General features: G+C 37.6%; 1 protein-coding gene across 3 annotated transcripts in view; it reads right to left on the reverse strand.

Annotated features, from left to right (window-relative positions):
- The window catches only part of LOC122563241 (protein phosphatase 1 regulatory subunit 12B-like), a 282,450-nt gene that overhangs the window by 29,593 nt on the left and 231,239 nt on the right, over positions 1–21,618 (reverse strand). Inside the window, exon 1 of one of the 3 annotated variants that reach the window (XM_043716858.1) lies at positions 6,653–7,206. The exons of the other annotated variants lie outside the window; for them this stretch is intronic. Coding sequence (XP_043572793.1) covers positions 6,653–6,766 — 114 coding nt within the window. The 5' untranslated portion in view covers positions 6,767–7,206. Of the gene's footprint in view, positions 1–6,652; positions 7,207–21,618 lie in introns of those variants that run through there. 3 annotated transcript variants of the gene reach the window in all.

Genomic DNA, 21,618 nt, shown 5'->3' on the forward strand with positions numbered 1-21,618 from the left:
GGGTCGGTGTGGACTTGTTGGGCCGAAGGGCCTGTTTCCACACTGTAATCTAATCTAATCTAATCTAATCTAATCTAATCTAATACTAAAATATAATACTCTTACAATCTACTTAAAAGGAATTATAACAGCTGATTTTAACAAATAAGATATGGGTGGGTTTCGCTTCGGCGGGTCGGTGTGGACTTGTTGGGCCGAAGAGCCTGTTTCCACACTGTAATCTAATCTAATCTAATCTAATATAATCTAATCTAATACTAAAATATAATACTCTTACAATCTAGTTAAAAGGAATTATAACAGCTGATTTTAACAAATAAGACTACACCAGGAGTTTTTTTTTACTGAATTCTTTTTTCAAACTCTGCTCACTGTGCAGCATATCTGTCAATTACTTTGTTTTTTGTTGTTAGTTACTTTGGCTATCTTCTATCTGACTTACAAACAATACAGATCCAAAGTGCAACTAACACTCTCAGTAAACACCCAGATAAATTGAAACACAAAGTCCCAATCGTCTGCATAGTTAAGTAGCCTGCTCTGGGTCACCCTCAAACAGGTTCTGTGATTAATGAGCCCTCATTTGCAATTTTTTCGTTTATGCAATGAAATAACTGGCTTTTACAGCCTTCAGTGAATATTTTTATACCAATGTGACTCGAATGCAAAAATGAAAACCTCTCTCATCATTGCTCTAAACTGCAAGTATTGCAAATTAAATATCTCCAGTTCTTTAGCTAAGTTATCCCACTTGCTGTTTAATGATCATTGTCTACTTATCCTATCCATGTCCCTCATAATTTTATAAACCTCTGTAAGGTCATCCCTCAGCCTCTGACGCTCCAGGGAAAACAGCCCCAGCCTGTTCAGCCTCTCCCTGTAGCTCAAATCCTCCAACCCTGGCAACATTCTTGTAAATCTTTTCTGAACCCTTTCAAGTTTCACAACATCTTTCCGATAGGAAGGAGACCGGAATTGCATGCAATATTCTAACAGTGGCCTAATCAATGTCCTGTACAGCTGCAACATGACCTCCCAACTCCTGTACTCAATACTCTTGACCAATAAAGGCAACCGTGCCAAACACCTTCTTCACTACCCTATCTACCTGCAACTCCACTTTCAAGGAACTATGAACTTGCACTCCAATGTCTCTTTGTTCAGCAACATTCCTGAGGACCTTATCATTAAGTGTATAAGTCCTGCTAAGATTTGCTCTTATCTTTTTAAACATTATAAAGCAAAATGGATCCAAATGGAATAGATGCCAGGCATATTTCATGCGCATTGCTCTAATTTTCTACAACTAAAAATTTAATTACTAAAACTAAAAATTAATATATTAAAACACATCAACCATGAACTAGATATTCATAAAACCAGAAGTATACATATTGTATTTATCTCTCTAATTAAAATCTGGTATTTTATTTAATGTTAAATTTCTATCTCATTGCATCAAAGTGGCTTTCTTTTTAAAAATAATTATTTTACTGAACTTTCAGTACAATAAATGGAAGGTAAGTAACTAACATTCGCAAATCTAACTACATCACTGATACCTACATGCCTGGCTTCAGAATATTTTTAAAAACAATAAGATCAAAGCTTCTAAACAAAAGAACATGTTTCAGACCAAATCACCTACCTCAGATCTTCAGCAGATATGGCTGCACAATCGATTGGATACAGAATGCTAATACAAATATAATACTGCAGATACTGGAAATTTGAAACAAAAACAAAAAGTGGAGAACTCAGCAGATCTTCAGAACGAAGAGAAGCCACACTGGATTCAATACATTAATTCCTTTTCTCTCTCCACAATGCTGCCAGACCTGCTGAATTTTTCTCACACTTTATGTTTTTGCTTTGAAAGAGCACACTAACTTATGGAATAACACTGATTACATGTACTTACAACCCACAACAGTGGAGATACCAGTATAAGCAGCTTACTGTTTTGATGCTATTTGGACCTCACAGCATAATAGCAAGTCAAAGTATTTAATGTTAAATGACAGTTCATTTGTACAATTGAGTTTTTTCCCCTCTAAGACTGGGACCCATGCAAAGAAACTGTACAGATAAAAGAAAATCTAGGTTCCAATAAAACTGACTTTCAACTCAACATAAGGAAAGTTCACCTGCACTGCATTTTTCTGCATTAAGCATTGATTTGCAAGAGCGTCCCAAATAGAAATGTAAATCAAAATCTAATTCAAATTTCATGGTCCAGTTCAAATTGTCATCTTCTGAGTCAAATAAAAATTAAAAATGTATTGCTCTTTCCCTATATGACAAAAATGTGGCATTTGTTAATACAAGGTCATTGCTTCATCTCTAATAAGTTGCAAAGCCACAATTTTCCTAAATATTCCAATCAGCAAATCAAAAAAATACAAGGCACTGCATCAACTCTCAGTCATGCTGTTTTCAGAACATGTTGGAACCTGGAACTTGCGATGTTGCTTTATTACCACACATACTCAACCATCCACTTTTTCTTATGAACACATTGCTGATAATTCAGTGGTACTCAAACCAATCGGCTTTGCCGAATATCACTGCACAACAATATATAAAATATATTTTAGATTCTGAAGTATTGATAGTTCTGGTTGACAAGCACCCAGAACAGCAGACCAAACTTTCATAAAACATATCAAAGTGTTCCATATTTCAGATGAAAATATTGGAAAAACAAAGGTTTGCATTTTAGAATATGTGTTTTGCAAAATAATTGCAATAAACACTGGCAGCCTTGAAAATAAATATGGAAGGCTATTTTTGGGAACAATGCATTTTAGCTTACATTGATCGCTTTTGTTAATTCTTTCCAAAGTTGCAAATTAGAAAGCAATACTCCTGCACTGGGAGCAGTTTAGAGAAGGTTACCAGACCTATATCTAGATTGGATAGGTTTTCTTACAAGGAAAAGTTGAACCTAGAAGTGTAAGAGATGCTTGTGTGAAACATAGAAAGATCCTGAGGGGTCTTGACAGGATGCATATGGAAAAGCAATTTCATCTTAGAAGGAAAATCAGAAATAGGGGGTTACTTCAGAAAGAAAAGGGTCACCCACTTAAGGCAATTGGTGGGGGGAGGGGGGAGGGAATCATTTTCTTAGACAGGTCATGACTTAGGAGTTTTCTCCCTCAAAGGAAGAAAAATCTTTGAATAATTTTAAGTTTGAGGTTATCAGATTTTTGATAAGCAAGGTGGTGAAACATTATCAGGGTAGGCAGAAAAGTATAATAATCATGATGCTAATAAATAAAGTAGATTCAAAGGGCTGAGCACCTACTTTTGCTCTTTTCTTTGTCCATGTGAATTAAGAACATAAGAAAAAGGAGCAGGAGGCAGCTATTTGGCCCTTCGAGCCTACTCTGCCATTCAGTAAGATCAATGGCTCATCTTTTTATGTACTCAGCTCCACCCACTCACAGAACCATCAAATTCCTTTACTGTTCAAAAATGTAGCTCTGCCTTAAAAACATTCAATGAGGTAGCCTCAACTGCTTCACCGGGCAAGGAATTGCATAGATTTACAACTTTTTGGGTGAAGGCATTCCTCAACTCAATTGTAAATCTCCTCCCCCTTATTTTGAGACTATGCCCCCGATTTCTAGTTTCACCTGCCAGTGGAAACAACCTCCCTACTTCAATCTTATCTATTCCCTTCATAACTTTTATATGTTTCTACAAGTTCCTCCCTCATTCTTCTAAATTCCAATGAGTAAAGTTCCAGTCCACTCAATTTCTCCTCATAAGCAAACCCTCTCAACTCTGGAACCCATGATGTGGAGGTGACAGTGTTGGACTGGGGTGGACAAAGTTAATAATCACAAACTGGAATCAATCTAGTGAACCTCCTCTGCACTCCCTCTAGTACCAGTGCATCTTTTCTCAAGTAAGGAGACCAAATCTTACACAGTACTCTAGGTTAGGCCTCACAAACACCCTATACAGCTGCAGCATAACCTTCCCATTTTTAAACTTCAACTGTCTAGCAAAGGACAATAATCCACTTGCCTTCTTAATTACCTGCTGCACCTACAAAACAACTTGAAGCTCCATTCTTGAACTTGAGTCCATAATCTCAGCTGACATTTAAGTCTAATGCTGAAAATCTCCTGAAGTACCGAAAAGTCCTGTCTTTCATTTGACATGTAAAACCGACAGATTGTTGAACTGGACATCAAAGTTCCAACTGCAAGATACAATACGAAGCTGGGATGCCTCTTCATGCCTTGCACAAAGCTGCTTCCTTGCTAACCAAACAACAAATATATATCCTTTTGAGATCTGTGTGCAAATTAGTTTCACTGTTAACCTGGACAATATTGATTATACTTTTATTTCCTGGTTGTGACGTATTTAGAGATGACCTGAGGATATGATAAGGTTCTTTTTTAAGTGGATGTATTTTCGAATAATTTCTTCCACTACAAGTTGGTGAGGACCAAATAAGCTGGGCACTGGTAATAATTTATCCACACTCTCCATTTTTATAATGGACCCGTCCAATTTTAATGGTCAATTAAGAAAATACAACACTAGTAATAATTTTAAAATTTACGTGTTAGGAAATTCCCAAGTTTCACTGAATACTTTCCATCTCAAAAATCTGCTTTGACAAGCTTGATTCAGCTAGTGACAATTTGGTTATTCTCCTCTACTTTTCATTACTGCCCAGCACATGAATATGTCTAACAGACAGACCATTGTCTACTCAGAAGTTTTAATATTAAGTCTCCTTTATGGTACTTATTTTTTTTAAAAACTGCATTCTTCAATCACATAAAAAAATTATCAATTGGATGAAATGCATCAAAATGTCTTGATAAAGTGTAGTTTTCTTTAAGGTGAAATGTTTTCTTCATCATCCTTGATCAAATTACTGCCTCACTTATGATTGCCGCATATAACAATTAAACCTGAAGAGAAGTCGAAGTCAAAGCTGGTCACTAACTTAAGTGAAAACTAAACATTATAGTCATGTTCGCATGTTGTAAATTGTTTTACTTCTGATTTAACTGTAGAATCTAACAGTGCTGTATGCTCATTATTATATTTACCAAACTTACTAGTAGATCGATGAGATGCACCAATATTAATAATTCTACATTAAATTCATAAAACATTTAAAAATTGAGTATAAAAGAATTTAATTAATCCAAATAACTCTTCATTTAAAACAATTTAAAAAGTAGTACTTCTACTGTTTGGTCTGCAAACCATTGTAAGGGAGTAGAATGGAGGGAAAGAAAAGAAGAGATAGTCAATTAAGTGGAAAGAAGTGGAAGGTCGTATGCAAGAGACATAAACATCAGATTTGATTTTTTTATATTCGAGTTATCTACTCGTGCTCATGATTACTGTTTGGATGAAAACGCATTGCGCCTGGTTATAATGATTATCTTGAATAAGCAACCCTCCAAACATCTACAGTTCATTTTCAGACACGAAGAACTGCCAGTCAATTTGTGCACCTCAAGGTGGTCGGTGGCCACAAAATCTCCAATTTTATTTCAGCTAATGATCGACACCACATTCTAGTGGTGTCTCATATGGAATTCTTCATCATATGAATGCTTTAAAATTGGCCTTTCATTGGCATTTTTAGGACATGCAGTATCCTTTGAATATCAAAGATACTTTGAACTCCAACAACGTCATCATCCAAATCTATAAAGAATGAAATTATACAATAACTGAAGGTAACATGGAATTACATGAAATGCATCAAAATGCCTTGATTGAAAAAGAGCAGTTTTCATGAAGATGAAAAATTTTCTTAAATCATCCTTGATAAAATTAATGTACCGTTGCTGCAATAGGTTTCCTTCCATTTCATTCAACATTTCTTTCAGACTTTTAGTGTATTCCAGGCTGGGCTCCTCTGGCAGGTTTTGCCTGGGCCCCAAACTCTGCTTTTCCACTGCACATGAAACAGCAGTATATCTGTTCCACGACAGCTGTTGCTAATTACATAAGACTTCCACAGTAACCTCCCACAAACTGTTCCTGTATATACTTAAAGAGACCACACAATCAGATTTGGAATTAACTGGAGCTAGTTACAATTGCTATTAAACAAAAACAAAACACCATTACTTTCCTTTGGCTTTTTCAGCCTGTTATACATTTAACATACTGATTAAGAGCCTAGGGCATACATATATACTAATGCTAATAATAGAGAAGGAAACATAAGTCCAACGTTTCATTGCACCATTAAACAGCAATACAAGTCACACTTCAAAAAACATTGCGCAGCAGACAAAAAAATACATTTGACTAGCATATTTGCTACTACTTGCATGCTTCTAAATCATTCAGTCCAATTAAGAATTGTAATAAGAGTTAATTGAGGAGGGGGTGTCAGTCAAATTTCTTTTTTGGATGTACATTTAACTTCAAAATAAGATCTTAAATTACTTTTTTTTCTGAAACACTCAAGAACACAAGACTGTTTGGTTTAACTCTCAGTAAATAGGATACTGACTTTTCAAGCTTCTATGTGCATTCCATGTATCAGGATGTTTAAAAACCTACCATCCGCAGACCACATTATTTGCTGCACTGTTGTTAGGCCTCTTATAATCCCACACTAGAGCACTAAAATTAAAGTCAGTGATTTTCTTACTCTGAATGTCTTGCTTGTGGGTGAAGGTGAAGGTGAAGGTGAACAAGGTGGTGTTTCTTGCTGCGGTTTCTTGTTCCTCATTAGATCCTTATTCCTAGAATACAGTGCTGACATTGTTACCAAATTCAAAGAGTTCAAGAACTGATGGATCCTGTACTATATTTACTTTTCCGAGCAAGCTTCTTTCTATGTTCAAACACGTTGCCTTCAGAACTGATTTGTCCCGCGTCCAAAGCTACAATTATTGCGATTTGCTTTACAAAAGTGCAGGTTGACAGGTAAAGTGAAAATAGGGCTGTTAGATGAATTGTTGGTCTTCAAGCTGAGATTTGTTCTTCTTTAGCTGGATCAACAGCTCAGCACATTTAAAAAGAAACAGATGAAGGCATCAAATAAAATCCCAAAGGAATCTTGCAAAACACCACAGCCGCAACAAAGTGGTTTTCAATCTATCTGAACAGAATCATAAGATGAAAATGAGACAGCCATCAAAACATGATCTTTCATTTTGAGACTTTGTACACTCCAAGGGGTAGAGCACTTCTCGATGATGTACGAATACAGTTAAGTTTTGTTTTGTTCTTATCCTTCGCTGGGTTGCTTCACGCGTTGCTCTCTTTTGGCATTTCAATTTTTTTTACTTGAACAGGAATGCTGGAATGAAGCCAAAAGGCATCATTCGCTTTCAGCTGGGAATTAATTTTTTTTCTCTCTCTGAGGAAGAAACTCCTTAAAAATTTTTTATCAGACATCTGGATTTAACAAGGAAGCCATACTTCAGAACAGAAATCCTTCGATTTAAATAACGTAGAACAACATCACAAACTCACTTCTGGAATGACTTGCCCATCATTTGATTTAAACCGATCTCTCAATTCAACAAACTTCATTAGGACACAATGAACAATTTGCTATCATTAAATGCTGTACGCCAAGCATTCTAATAATATGATATAAACATTACATGAATAATTTTAACTAGTTATTTCATAGCTAACTTTGGCTGTAAATACTTCTACATACAAAATTTGTCTTTTTCTCATCACAACCACCACGCTGAAAAAGCAGTGGAACTTTACAAAGTTTACATTTGGAACAATTCTTTTGGTGGGCTATTAGTTTGGATTTGTAGTCAGGTTAAATTAAGATTATTCACAGATTGTATGTTGTATATTCGATAAAAGCTGGGACTGCAAATGGCCTCAAAATAATAATTTTTTTCCCCCCACACAGTTCCACTTGTAGGTAATAATATATACTTTCCTGTTGCATTTGATCTCTCAAAATACATTACCTCAGAAGTTTGAGTTGATGCATTTAGGTATAAGGAGTCCTGAATGATGATATAATTTTCAGAAAAATAAAACAATATTTGTTGTGAAACATGCCTTTTTTTTAAAAAAAAAGCAGCATTCAAGAACCGAATAATGACAGAAATGTTATAGCACAGGAGGCAGCCATTTGGCCCATCATTCTGTTTTAGCTCCCTAAATAAAAGCATTACTAAATGCCATTCTTCTCCTTTTCCAGATACTCTTTCATATATTTTCTATTTAAATAATCATCTAATGCCCACTTGAATGCTTCAATTGAACCTACCTCCATCCAACTTCCAGGCAATGAATTCCAGTTCTGAATCAATTGTTGAGAGAAAAATTGTTGTTTCTCATCACATTGGCTTCTTTGCACATCATTTTAAACTTCTCTTTTCTTCCTGATCCTTTTACAAATGGAAACAATTTCTCCTTACCTACTCTATCTGGGTTTCTTCATTTTATTATTAGACTTTGTCTTACATTTCTTCTCTCCGAAAAAAAAACAACCCAAACCTCTCAATCTACCCTTGTAACTGAAGCCTCTCATCTCTTAAGCCATCCTTGTAAAGTGTGGCATCCAGAACTGTGTACAAGCTGAGGACTAACAAAGTGTTAGCATAACTCTTTGCTACAGTGTTCCAAACACCTATTAATACAGCCCAGGAGACTGCACATTGATTAACTGCTCTCAAGAACTATATTATCACTTTTAAATCACCTGTGCACATAAACACCAAGGTCCTTCTGTTCCTGCACTTGCTCTAGCATTATAATGCTTAATTTATAATCATCTTTCAATAATCTTCATAATGAAGTATACCACCTCAAACTTCTGAGGTGATGCATTTTGAGATATCAAATGCAACAGTAAAGTATGCTGTAAATGGCAGGGCCCTTAGGAGCACTGAAACACAAAGGGATCTTTGGGTGCAAGATCATATCTCCATGGAAGTGGCAACACAAATGAATACGATGGTAAAGAAGGCATACGCATGCTGACCCCAAGGGTACCAAGGATAAAAGTTGGCATGTTGCAAATATATAAAAATTTAGTCAGGCCAGATTATACTAATGTGATGACCACAGCTGCTCACAATGAGAATGATGTGGAGGCTTTGGAGAGAGTGTAAAAGAGGATTTACTAGGATGATGCCTTAATTGGAGTGAATTAGCTCTATGGAGAGGTTGGACAAACTTGGATTGGTTTTTCCCCAGCGTGTCGGAGGCTGAAGGCGGACCTGATACAAGTATATGAAATTGAGAGAGGAATGGATAAGATGGGCAATTTACTCAGAGTAAAGTCATTTACTCTGCATGGAAATGTCAAATACTAGGGGGCATTGGTTTCAGGTGAGAGGGGAGTGTTTAAAGGAGATGTACAAAGCAAGTTTTGCTTTACGCAGATGGTGTAGGTGCCCAGAACATGCTGCAAGGGAAGCAGAGATGACAGCAACATTTAACAGGCATTTAGAAAGACACATGAGTAGGCAGAGAATAGAGGGACATGGACTATTTGGTGTGCTTTCTGCATTGAACTTCATTGTCTCCTTTGCCTACTCCCAACAACATATCATTATATTGAGCAGTTTCTGGAAGTCCTTGTACATCATAATCAACAGCATTATCCTCATCCACCCTTTCTGTAAGCTTTTCAAAAAGACATCAGCAAATTAGTTAAACACTATTTTTCCCTCTAGAAAGCTATGCTGGCTCTTCATGGTTAAATCATCTTTTTTCACAAGATTCTATTCTGAATAATTGTATCTAGAAGCTTCCCTATCACTGAAGTTAAAATGAAACGTCTGTAAGAGTTAAAAAGATTGATTTCCATCTTTGTTTTTGAAATAATTATTTCACTGTTATTTTTCAAATGTATATAATTGTTAACATTAATAATCCTGAAAATATGTACAATCAGAATATCTGACCGGCATGAATTTACATCTTTTTTTCCCAAAAGCTCATTCCAAACAGATAATTTCAAGTGGTGTAAGTGCCAACTGCAACTGGACTGAAGTTATAAGGAATCAGATAAAAGTATTGAACACAAATTTACACTGAATTATTTCAGGACTGCGACCATAATTCTATTAGTTTTAAAATAGTGATGGAAAAGGATAGACCAGATCTAAAAGTTGAAGTTCTAAATTGGAGAAAGGCCAATTTTGACGGTATTAGGCAAGAACTTTCAAAAGCTGATTGGGGGCAGATGTTTGCAGGTAAAGGGACGGCTGGAAAATGGGACGCCTTCAGAAATGAGAATGAGAATCCAGAGAAAGAATATTCCTGTTAAGGTGAAAGGAAAGGCTGGATGATTAAAGAAATTGAGGATTTGGTTCAGAAAAAGAAGGAAGCATATTTCAAGTATAGACAGGATAGATCGAGTGAATCCTGAGAAGAGTATAAAGGCAGTAGGAGTATACTTAAGAGGCAAATCAAGAGAACAAAAAGGGGATATGAGATAGCTTTGGCAAATAGAATTAAGGAGAATCCAAAGGGTTTTTACAAATACATTAAGGACAAAAGGATAATTAGGGAGAGAATAGGACCCCTCAAAGATTAGCAAGGCGGCCTTTGTGTGAAGCCACCGGAGATGGGGGAGATACTAAACGAGTACTTTGCATCAGTATTTACTGTGGAAAAGGACATGAAAGATAAAGAATGTAGGGAAATAGATGGTGACATCTTGAAAAATGTCCATCTTATAGAGGAGGAAGTACTAGATGTCTTGAAACGCATAAAAGTGAATAAATCCCCAGGACCTGATCAGGTGTACTCTCGTACTTTGTGGGAAGCTAGGGAAGTGATTGCTGGGCCTCTTACGGAGATATCTGTATCATCGATAGTCACAGTTGAGGTGGCGGAAGACTGGAGGTTGACTAAAGTGGTGCCACTATTTAAGGACAAGCCAGGGAACTGTAGACTAGTGAGTCTGATGCTGGTGGTGGGCAAGTTGTTGAAGGGATTCCTGAGGGACAGTATGTACATGTATTTGGAAAGGCAAGGACTAATTATGGATAGTTAACATGGATTTGTGCATGGGAAATCATGTCTCACAAACTTGATTGAGCTTTTTGAAGAAGTGACAAAAAGGAGTGATGAGGGCAGAGCAGTAATTGTGAACTATATGGACCTCAATATGGTGATCAACAAGGTTCCCCATGGGAGACTGGTTAGCAAGGTTAGATCACATGGAATACAGGGAGAACTAGCCATTTGGATGCAGAACTGGCTCAAATGTAGAAGACAGACGTGGTGATGGAGGGTTGTCTTTCAGACTGGAGGCCTGTGACCAGTGGAGTGCCACAAGGATCGGTGCTGGGTCCAGTACTTTTCATCATTTATATAAATGATTTGGATGTGAGGGTAAGAGGTACAGTTAGTAAGTTTGCAGATGACACCAAAATTGGAGGCGTAGTGGACAGCGAAGGAGGTTACTTCAGATTACAACTGGATCTTGATCAGATGGGCCAGTGGGCTTAGAAGTGGCAGATGGATTTCAATGTAGATAAATGCGAAGTGCTGCATTTTGGGAAAGCAAATCTTACCAGGACTTATACACTTAATAGTAAGATCTGAGGGAGTGTTGCTGAACAAAGAGACCTTGGAGCATAGGCATTTGGTATGCTTTGCTTTATTGGTCAGAGTATTGAGTACAGGAGTTACGAGGTCATGTTATGGCTGTACAGGACATTGGTTAGGCCACTTTTGGAATATTGCATGCAATTTTGGTCTCCTTCCTATCGGAAAGATGCTGTGAAACTTGAAAGGGTTCAGAAAAGATTTACAAGGATGTCGCCAGGTTGGAGGATTTGAGCTCGAGGGAGAGGTTGAGTACGCTAGGGGGGTTTTCCCTGGAGCGTCAGAGGCTGAGGGGTGACCTTATAGAGGTTTTTAAAATCATGAGGGGCATGGTTAGGATAAATAGACAAAGTCTTTTTCCTGGAATGGGGAGTCCAGAATTCAAGGGCATTGGTTTAGGGTGAGAGGGGAAAAATACAAAAGAGACCTAAGAGGCAACGTTTTCACGCATAGGGTGGTACCGTTTATGGAATGAGCAGCCAGAGAAAGTGGCGGAGGCTAGTACAATTGCAACATTTAAAAGGCATCATGATGGGTATATGAACCGGAGAGATTTGGAGGGATATGGGCTGGGTGCTGGCAGGTGGGACTAAATTGGGTTGGGGTATCTGGTTGGCATGGACACATTGGACTGAAGGGTCTTTTTCCGTGCTGTATATTTTGAGGACTCTATGGCTGATAAAGGGAATAAATTAGTGGAATTCAGTAATAGATAAAAAGTAATACAGTCAAATTTGGAAAGCACTTCAGATTTAAATAGGTTAAAAAAGTCCAATTTTGAAAGAAACAAAATCATTGCTTCATCAAAAATGATTATTTTCAACATTTAGATCATGCACAAAATGTTTCATACTCCAAACTGATACATCTCTATATCCCTTATTAATTTACCGTTTCTTACGATAAGTCTTCATGTACTTGTTAAATTCAATCTTTTCCTTGAGGAAGCAAAGTATTCATACATCAACAATCCTGAAAAGGTGTTGCGCATATCTGCAGCATAGCATAAAAACACTGATCCCTCTTGATTTCAAATCAGTAATCAATAACTGTTTTCTACTTGCAAAAGATAATGGATGAATTTATATATACTGAAGTCCAAAACTTAAATGACTGAACAAGTCAAGGAAATTATCACAAAGATAATGTCCACTTTGACTTCTCTCTTTGAACACTGATACACAGTTAATGCTGTATGTGCTACATTCATGTTTGCCTTGTTTCATTCAGTGGCAATGCTGGATCTGAGGACTGTAACATGAATCTGTAGTAATATTTAAGATGAAAACAGAGTATGTACTTGAAAAGAAAAACATCTGCAGGGCTATGGAGAAGCAGCAGAGGAGTGGACCAAACTAACTAGCTTTTTAGAAGGCCAGCACAGTCACAATAGACCAAATAGCCTACTCCTATGTTGTACAAAACCATAATTTATTGACCACCAACTCAGTTACTTATTAGAAAAAACAAAAATTATCCCACTTTCTGATAGTTTGTTTCACCAAAGGGAGATTTATTAATTGGTAACTTGTCGACCTCCCAGCAATGAACTTCAGCACACAGCAAAAAAAAAAGCTTTTTATTATATTAAAATTATTGCACAATGGGAAATATAAAGTTGAATCTTGGTTTTCCACAAGCACCATTTATGCATATTTCAAAGGTCGTAGATGCAAGGTAATAAAACAAATTTGAATCAAGGGTTCGACACAAACTGGGAGTGTTCTGTCAAATGTTGCATGAGTTGTGTATCCAACAAAAGAAAGCCAGCTGATGTGCTTTATATGTGCATCTAATATAATAGAATAATCTTGACTCTTAAGACTTATTTGGAGATTTTTAAGTCCAGAAGAGTATTGATCTGCTCAACAATGATTTATTTTATAAAGTCAATGATGGAGAAGTTCAATAAGGAAAGGTATAGCACTGCACAGAAAAACCAAGGTCAGTTAGTTCTAATGCAGGAATGCACAAATTTATTGCTGAATTTCTGAAAATTTGAGAGACACAGGTGACAAAGCTCACATGCCCCTCTTAAATAATGAAGTGCACTTTGACTGGAGCAGGTTTGCAGAAACTGCGAGAGCCATATCTTGGTCCAGCACAGATAACCTCTGGGATTTTGTGATTTTGCAGGGGAGAATTTGATTGAGCAGGTGCAAAAAGGAGTCACATGTCACAGGAAAGGGGAGTGTCATCCAGAGCAATGGGAAAAGGTAGCTGTGGTAGGTAAAGATAGGAATTAAGGCCCCAACAACAAGAACTTTGGGAAGTCCACTAACAGGAGATGTGGTTGTCCGTGTTGATTCGGTCGCCTGAGATAGAAATAGAAAGGTCGAGGAAGGGGAGGGAGGAATCTGAGACTGTCCAGGTGAATTTGAGGTCGGGGTGGTCACTTCACAGAAGGGCTGAAGAAGGGCTAATGCCCGAAACGTCGATTCTCCTGTTCCCTAGATGCTGCCTGACCTGCTGCGCTTTTCCAGCAACACATTTCCATCCCAAGTCCACTAACACACAAGTCCAGATTTTACAGTGCTTCTGAATGGGCTTTGGAAGAGCCTAAACACTTACATCTCTGGACTCTTTCATTTAGAAACTTGGGTTAACTTCTTACAACAAACATTGAATTTAACTGTTCTATACTTAAACATACACAGACCTCTTGGGGTGCATCCCTTTTAACTTCAAAATAAACCTGCTCCTCTGGCTCCTCATTTCCTCTCAAAATTTCTCCAGTGCATTGTTGAAAGAACTGCACATTTGGAGATACCATCTTTCGGATGCAACATTAAAGCAAGCCCCATCTGTCTGCTTGGCTGGATGTGGAAGAACCCATGGCATCATTTCAAAGAAGAACATGGGATTTATCCCAGGTGTTCAGGCCAATAGCTCTTACTCAAACAACTTCACAAACAGATCATCTGGTCATTATCACATTGCTGTTTAGTAAAGCTTGCTGCAAACAGTTTGGCTACCACATTTACAGGGATAACTCTTCAAAATAGTTCAGTGGCTGTAAACCACTAAACATCCGCTGACATGAAAACCACAATATTAGTGCAAGTCATACCATATTTCTTTAAATCAGCTTGATACAAATACTTTCAATGCATTCTCCCTTTTTCTGCTTTAATGATCTATCCAACATGGTGTGTTCCAAGGCACATACAGGTAATATGTACACACAAATTGGACAGCAGTTTAGATCAGAAGTATATGAGCAGAAATCCCCTTTTTCCCTGCTGAGACTGAATCAATAAGTGTAGGAACGGATTTTAGACAAAATTCTAATGTAGGCTTATATTACGATTGTGAACTACACTGACTCACTGGAATATATGGCTAGTGTGTGTTTTTATACATTTTTGGGATTGAATATTCATGGTGGTCATCTGTGCACTGTGATTAGAGACAACTTCTTGAACAAAGATTGAATGCAGATGGTAAATAGGTTTTTGGCAAATGTGAGAAAATGACCCACCTTGTTTGAATATTTATCTTTTAAATTGCTTATGCTCACTTAACCATTTCAAGGAATTTGAATATCGCTTGACTCTTTTCCAAATGATCCTGTTTTACTTGGATCTTTATAAATCCATTATATTTTCAATATGCATCATTCAGAAAGCTTTTTGCACTCTTAGTCATAATGAAATCCATTACAGTATATCCCTTTACAGCACACCAGGTATTCTAAAGTCTGGATTAATGGTTCAACTCCTATAATAGAAATATACAGAATCAGATGCAAGGGAACACCACACATGCAAGTTCTCCCGTAAGCCACACACCACCTTAATGTGGAACTGTATCATCATTCCTTCAACGTTGCTAGGCAGAACTCACTTCATGGTAGCACTGTGCTGGTCACTTCACATCAAGGACTAAAGCAATTCAAGACAACAACTCACCGCCAATTTTGCCATTGTAACTAAGGATGTGCAATAAATGCTGTTTCTAGCCTTTGACATCACAAGACATAGACGTAGAAGTAGGCCATTCAGTTATCAAGACTGCTCTGCCATTCAATGGAGATCATGGCAATCTGATAATCATAAATTAAATTTTCCTGCCCTTACTCTACTACCCTTGAATTACTTAATAGATTAAAATGTGTATATCTCAGTCTAGAATAAAATTAATGACATTGTCCCATAGCTGTCAGAAAATAAATTCCTCATTTGTCTTAAGGGTCGATTTCTTATTCAGAAGTTATGCCAGCTGATCCTCGACTCTTCCACAAGGGGAATCAATCTCTTACCCTATTAAGTCACCTAAGAACATTGTATGTTTCAATAAGGTCACCGCTCATTTTTCTAAATTTTAATGAGTACAGCCCAAGCTACTCATTTCCCTCATTCAACTCATTAACATGCAGTGTAATGATTCGTGGCCCTAGCACTGATCAGTCCTTTAGTTATAAGTAGCCATTCCAAAAATGCCTTCTATTAGTTAATCCTTTATCCTCGCTAATGTACGACCAGCAATGCTTAATACATGAATTGTTAACATAAGTAGCCTAACATGTGGCACCTTATCAAATGCCTTCTGGAAATTTTATAATATCCAATTGGTTTTCCTTTATCTACAGTGCTTTTTAAGCACTTCAAATAATGCATATTGTTAGGCATGATTTTCTCTTCACAAAGTCATGCGAACTTTGCTTAATTATATTAAGGATTTATCAATTCTCTATTTTTAGATCCTTTATAATAGATTCCAGCAATTTTCTAATAACGAACATTAAGCTAACTGGTCTATATTTAACTGTTACTTAATGCCTTCATTTTTTGAATAAGTGCAGTCAAAAGAATAGCAGTTCTCCAATCCTCTGGGACTTTTCCAGAATCTAAGGGTTCTTGGAAGATTATTATCCGTGCATCTTTTATCTCTGTAGCTACTTCCTTTAATATCATAGGGCGCAAGGCATCATGTTCATCGGCTTTTAGTCCCATTGATTTCCCTATTCATTTTTCACTACTTATTTATGTATTTATTTCCTTTCCTCCTTTTGCCTCTCAATTATTTCGTACATTTGGAAGGCTATTCGTGTCTTCTAACATGAACACTGATGCAAAGCACTTACTGAACTCCTCTGCCATTTCCAGGCTCCCATTATTTTCCAGGTCTCAATCGCCAAGGAGTCTGTGTTCACCTTGTCCTCTCTTTACCCTTTTATACGTTTGAAGCAGTTCTTGCAGTCTTCCTAGTTGCCCTCAATTTATTTTCTTCCTCTTTTTTGGGGGTCTTCTTTTTTGGCTTCTGCAACTTTCCAAATCCTCAGACTTATCATTTGCCTTTGCCATGTTGTATGGTTTTCTTTCAATTTCATCAATCCTTAACTTCATTGGATAACGATGGTTGGCTTATTCCTTTCTGAGAATCCTTCTTTCTGACCAGGATACATCCTTGTGTGAGTCATGAACATTTAAAAAAAAACTGCCATTATTCCTCAACTATTTTTGTTGCTAAACTCCTTAACTGAGCAGACATTCTTTGCAAGTGCCATTAAATTAAGTTCAGCACAGTTGCTTCTGACCCAGGTTTCTCATTTTCGACCTGAATACTCAATGTTATAGATACTGTTTTAGACCAGAAGATACAGGAACAAGATAAGGCAGTTCAGCCCAGTGAGTCTGCTACACCATATGATCACAGCTGATGTGTTTCTCAATCCCAATCATGTTAATTCGTGAAAGAAATCTAACAAGTAAGTTAGACAAAGGAGAGCCAGTGACATGATCTATTTGAATTTCCAGAAGGCTTTTGACAAGATGCCAGTGTCATAGAGATGTATAGCACAGAAACAGACCCTTCGGTCCAACTCATCCATGCCGACCAGATATCCCAACCTAATCTGGTCCCACTTGCCAGCATCCAGACCATAATCCCTTCAAACCCTTCCTATTCATATATCCATCCAGATACACAAGTCACAATCCCCCTGGAATAACAAGAGCCTGGTAATTCGCAAAGGCACACGCTTAGGAACATTAACAGTTCGAAAAGGGGAGTGAGGGGAGGTGGGAAAGGTGAAAGACACACAAAAGAGATCATAAAGAATTAGAATATGTTGCCAAAGCTGCTAAATAAAATAAGAGACAAATGTTTTAGGAGCAAGGTACTGGCGTGGATAGAAGATTGGCTGGCTGGTAGAAGGCACAGAATGGGGATAAAAGTGTCTTTTTCAGGATAGCAGCTAATGACTAGTGGAGTTCTACAGGGGTCTGTGTTGGGACCACAACTATTCACATTATATGTAACAATCTGGGCATTAATGAAGGAGCTGAGGGCATTGTTGCTAAATTTGCAGATGAGACAAAGATAATTGGGGAGGGGGGGCAGCTAGTGTTGAGGAAATGGGGAGGTTGCAGATGGACTTGGACAGGAGACTGGACAAGGAAGTGACAGATGGAATACAAATGTGGGAAAGTATTACGTTATGTACCTTGGTAGGAAAAAGAGGTGTAGACCATTTTTTAAACAGGGAAAAACTTGGAAATCTGAAGCAGAGACTTAGGAGTTCTAGTTCAGGATTCTTTTCAGGTTAACATGCAGGTTCAGTTGGCAGTTAGAAAAGCAAATAGAATGTTAGCATTCATTTCAAGAGTACTACAATATAAGAGCAGAGATATATCATGGAGGCTTTATGAGGCTGTAGTCAGACCGCATGTTGAGTATTGTGAGCAGTTTTGGGCCTGGCATCGAAGGAAGGATGTGCTTGCTTTTTGGAGGGGTTCCAGAGGAGGTTTACAAGAATGATCCCAGGGATGAAGAGTTGTCATATGAGAAGCAGTTGAGGACTCTGGGTCTGTTGAAGTGTACAAAAATGAGGTGGCGTCTGACTGAAACGTACTGAATACCGAAAGATCCGGATAGAGAGGATGCGGAGGAGAGACTAGAACCCGGGGATATAGTCACAGTGAAAGGACGACCCTTTAGAGCTGAAATGAAAAGGAATTTCTTCAGCCAGAGGATAGTTAATTTATGGAACTCATTGACACAAAATTCCAGACCAGTTCATTTAGGGTAGTGCTAGGTAGGTTCTTGATTGTTAAAAGGATGAAGGGTTACAGGGAGAAAGCAGGAGAATGGAGTACAGAAATATTTCGAATGGCGGAGCAGACTGATGGACCAAATAGCCTACTTCTATTCCTATATCATATGGTTGTAATCAGGAATCTGTTTGTTTCAAATATGCTTAATGACTTGGCCTGCAGAGTCTTCTGTGGCAAAAGCTCATAATTCAGAACTCAAATTCTTTCAGCAAAATCACCTTTGTAGACCTGTTCATGTTGTTAGCACCAACATGGAAAGCAACTACTGGATCACACACCTGTGTTCTCTCTAATCCAAAGGAGATGCCCTTACTGGTGGCAGTGGTTAGCACTGATGCCTCACAATGCCAGGGACCCGGGTTCAACTCCAGCCTTGGGTGCAGTTTGCATGTTTTCCACATATCTGTGTTCCTCCCACACTCCAAAGAATGAAGCTGAGGTGAATTGACCACATTACATTTCTCCGTAGTGTTCAAGGATGTGTAGGCTAGGCGGATTTGTAATGGAAAATGTGGGTTTATGGGGATAGAGAGGGGGTGGGTGTAGTGGAGTGCTCTTTGGAATCAAATGGGCTGAATGGCCTCTTTCTGCACTATCGGAATACTATGAACCCTGGCATCAAGCAGACAAAACAAACTTCAAGTCTTAAACCTCACAGCTGCAGACAAAGCATCTATTCCCTCTGATTATACAATCCTCCTCTAGTTGGACATTTGCAAGTGCTTCATAACTGACCAAATACGAAATAAGAGGTGAAGTCCTATTATTGTCAACTATTAATCCAAATACCTATGTAATGTTCTAGGTATGCGTGTTCAAATCACACCAGTGCAGATGGTGAAATTTGAAGTTGATTTTAAAAAATCTGGAATTAAGCATCTATATTGTCAAAAAAGCCATCTGATTCACAAATGTCCTTTGGGGAAGGAAACTTGTTGTCCCATACCTGGTCTGGCTTAAAAGTTATTCCTGACCTATAGCAATCCGGCTGATTCTGCGCAGTTAGGGAGGGACAATAAATACTGACCTGAACAACCGTGCCCACTTTAGGCGAATAAATAAAAACAAACCTCGTCTGACTGTATGATCTGAAGTGGTGTCCAGTTAACTTTCCCCTTCCCTAACGTCACGCAATGTCTGATCTGAAGTTCCTCAAGCTGCAAACATCTACTAGAGATTTGTTCATTCGGGATTTTAAGAATTTTAGAACCGACATTAAGGTCTGCTCCTCTATATTTTTCTGTATTGCAGTATTTAGGGTGTATCTCTCCCCCCCCCCCCATGCCTTGCTGCGTACTTTCTCAAATGGAGGATCGTTTGATTTCATTTGCTCGCCCATTCAGACCATTGATATATTCCTGCAGTATACAGTTTTCTTCCTTATTAACAGCCAACCCAATTTGCCCATAATCTGTAAATCAGGCCTTCTATATTTAAAATGGATTTGTTAAAATATACAACAAAGGATCAGTTATGAGCATTGTGTAATCTTCGGGGAAACAACCTCCCAATTGTAACATCCAAACATGACCTGTCATTTCCTGAGTGAAGAATTCTGAATCCAACTTCCCCATTGGAAAATTTATAGCTGAGATCAACCAGTCTTGCGTGTGAAACTACCTCAAAAGACTTGTCAAAAAATAAGTAAATTACATCAAATATGCCACGTTCATCAATCCCTCTTTTACTTCATAAAATTCCATCAAGTTGGTCAGACATGACCTTCAACAAATTCACGCCAACTTTGCTTTATTAACCCATGCCTCCCTAAACAATGACTTATATGGTCTCAGAATTTCCTCTGATAATTTGCCCAACATGATTACCCTGCATTCACTGAAGCCATTCTTTCCAGCCTTTTACAATGTTAGCACTCTTCCAGTATCATGTCTGTAGCCAAACAGGATTGAAAAACAGTGGCCAAAGCTTGCATTATGTCTTTTATTATTTCCTGAGCAATTTGGATTAATTTCAATTCAGCCTCATAATTTTATCTATTTGGAAAAATAATACTCATTCATAACTGTTTATCACATCTAATATTTCACACTCCACAACTGTTCCTTTGTCCCTCTCCTTTGTGAGAACAAAGTGAAACTAGGCCCACATTTCTGCCTCCATACGCAACTTTTGAGTCTCCAATTGGTAGTTCTTTATCTGTGGTAATCCTCTTCATGCTTTACTAAAATATCTTTGGGGCCTCCTTGCCAATAGTTTTTCATTGCTTCTCTTTGCACCTCTAAGTCTTAAAAAAAAGTACCACTCTTCTTTTCACACTCATCTATAGTTTCTGCAGTAATGTAATTTCAACATCTGCCACCACTTTTTTTTTGTGTAATCCTACTCAATGTTCTTTGACTTCCAAGTGTTCGAGATTGCCAGTCCTACCCTTTCACTTTGGAACATTTTAAAATAAATATTTTAAACATATCTTATTAAAATATTGTAGTCAAGATTTAACGAGTCAAAGACGTTTCAGACTTTTTTTCATTGTTAGCGACACTTCAAAAATCTTGAAATGATTTCATTTTCATGCTGGATTTTACACTTTGTTTCAAGAAAATGTTCTAAATATATTTAGCAATAAATCTGTTAACTTCTGTTTCTACCAAGTCTTCACAATAAATAATCTGACACTGTACTTACATTTTACTTACTATTCACCTATTCCATGACCTGCATCTAAACAGTAAGCTCCACACATTGCCCAAACATACCTTACCATATTTGGAAATCAGCTGGGTAACCAGTGTATCCAAGACGAAGCAACTCTATACCTAGAAAGGGCACAACTGTACTACATCTTAACCCTTCACATATTACTGAAACAGCATTTCAGAATACAAAGTGAGCCTTTCTGAAATAAAGGTCACATGCTTTTTAAGCTGTCAGATAAATTACTTTGACATGCTGAACATGAAAACAAATCAAAGTGTACATTGTGTACACGTAGGATATTAACATTTCATGAATACTTTTAGAAACAGATTAATATATGTTCTATTTTCTT

Source organism: Chiloscyllium plagiosum, chromosome 26, assembly GCF_004010195.1.
Source record: "Chiloscyllium plagiosum isolate BGI_BamShark_2017 chromosome 26, ASM401019v2, whole genome shotgun sequence".
Lineage (NCBI taxonomy): Eukaryota > Metazoa > Chordata > Chondrichthyes > Orectolobiformes > Hemiscylliidae > Chiloscyllium > Chiloscyllium plagiosum.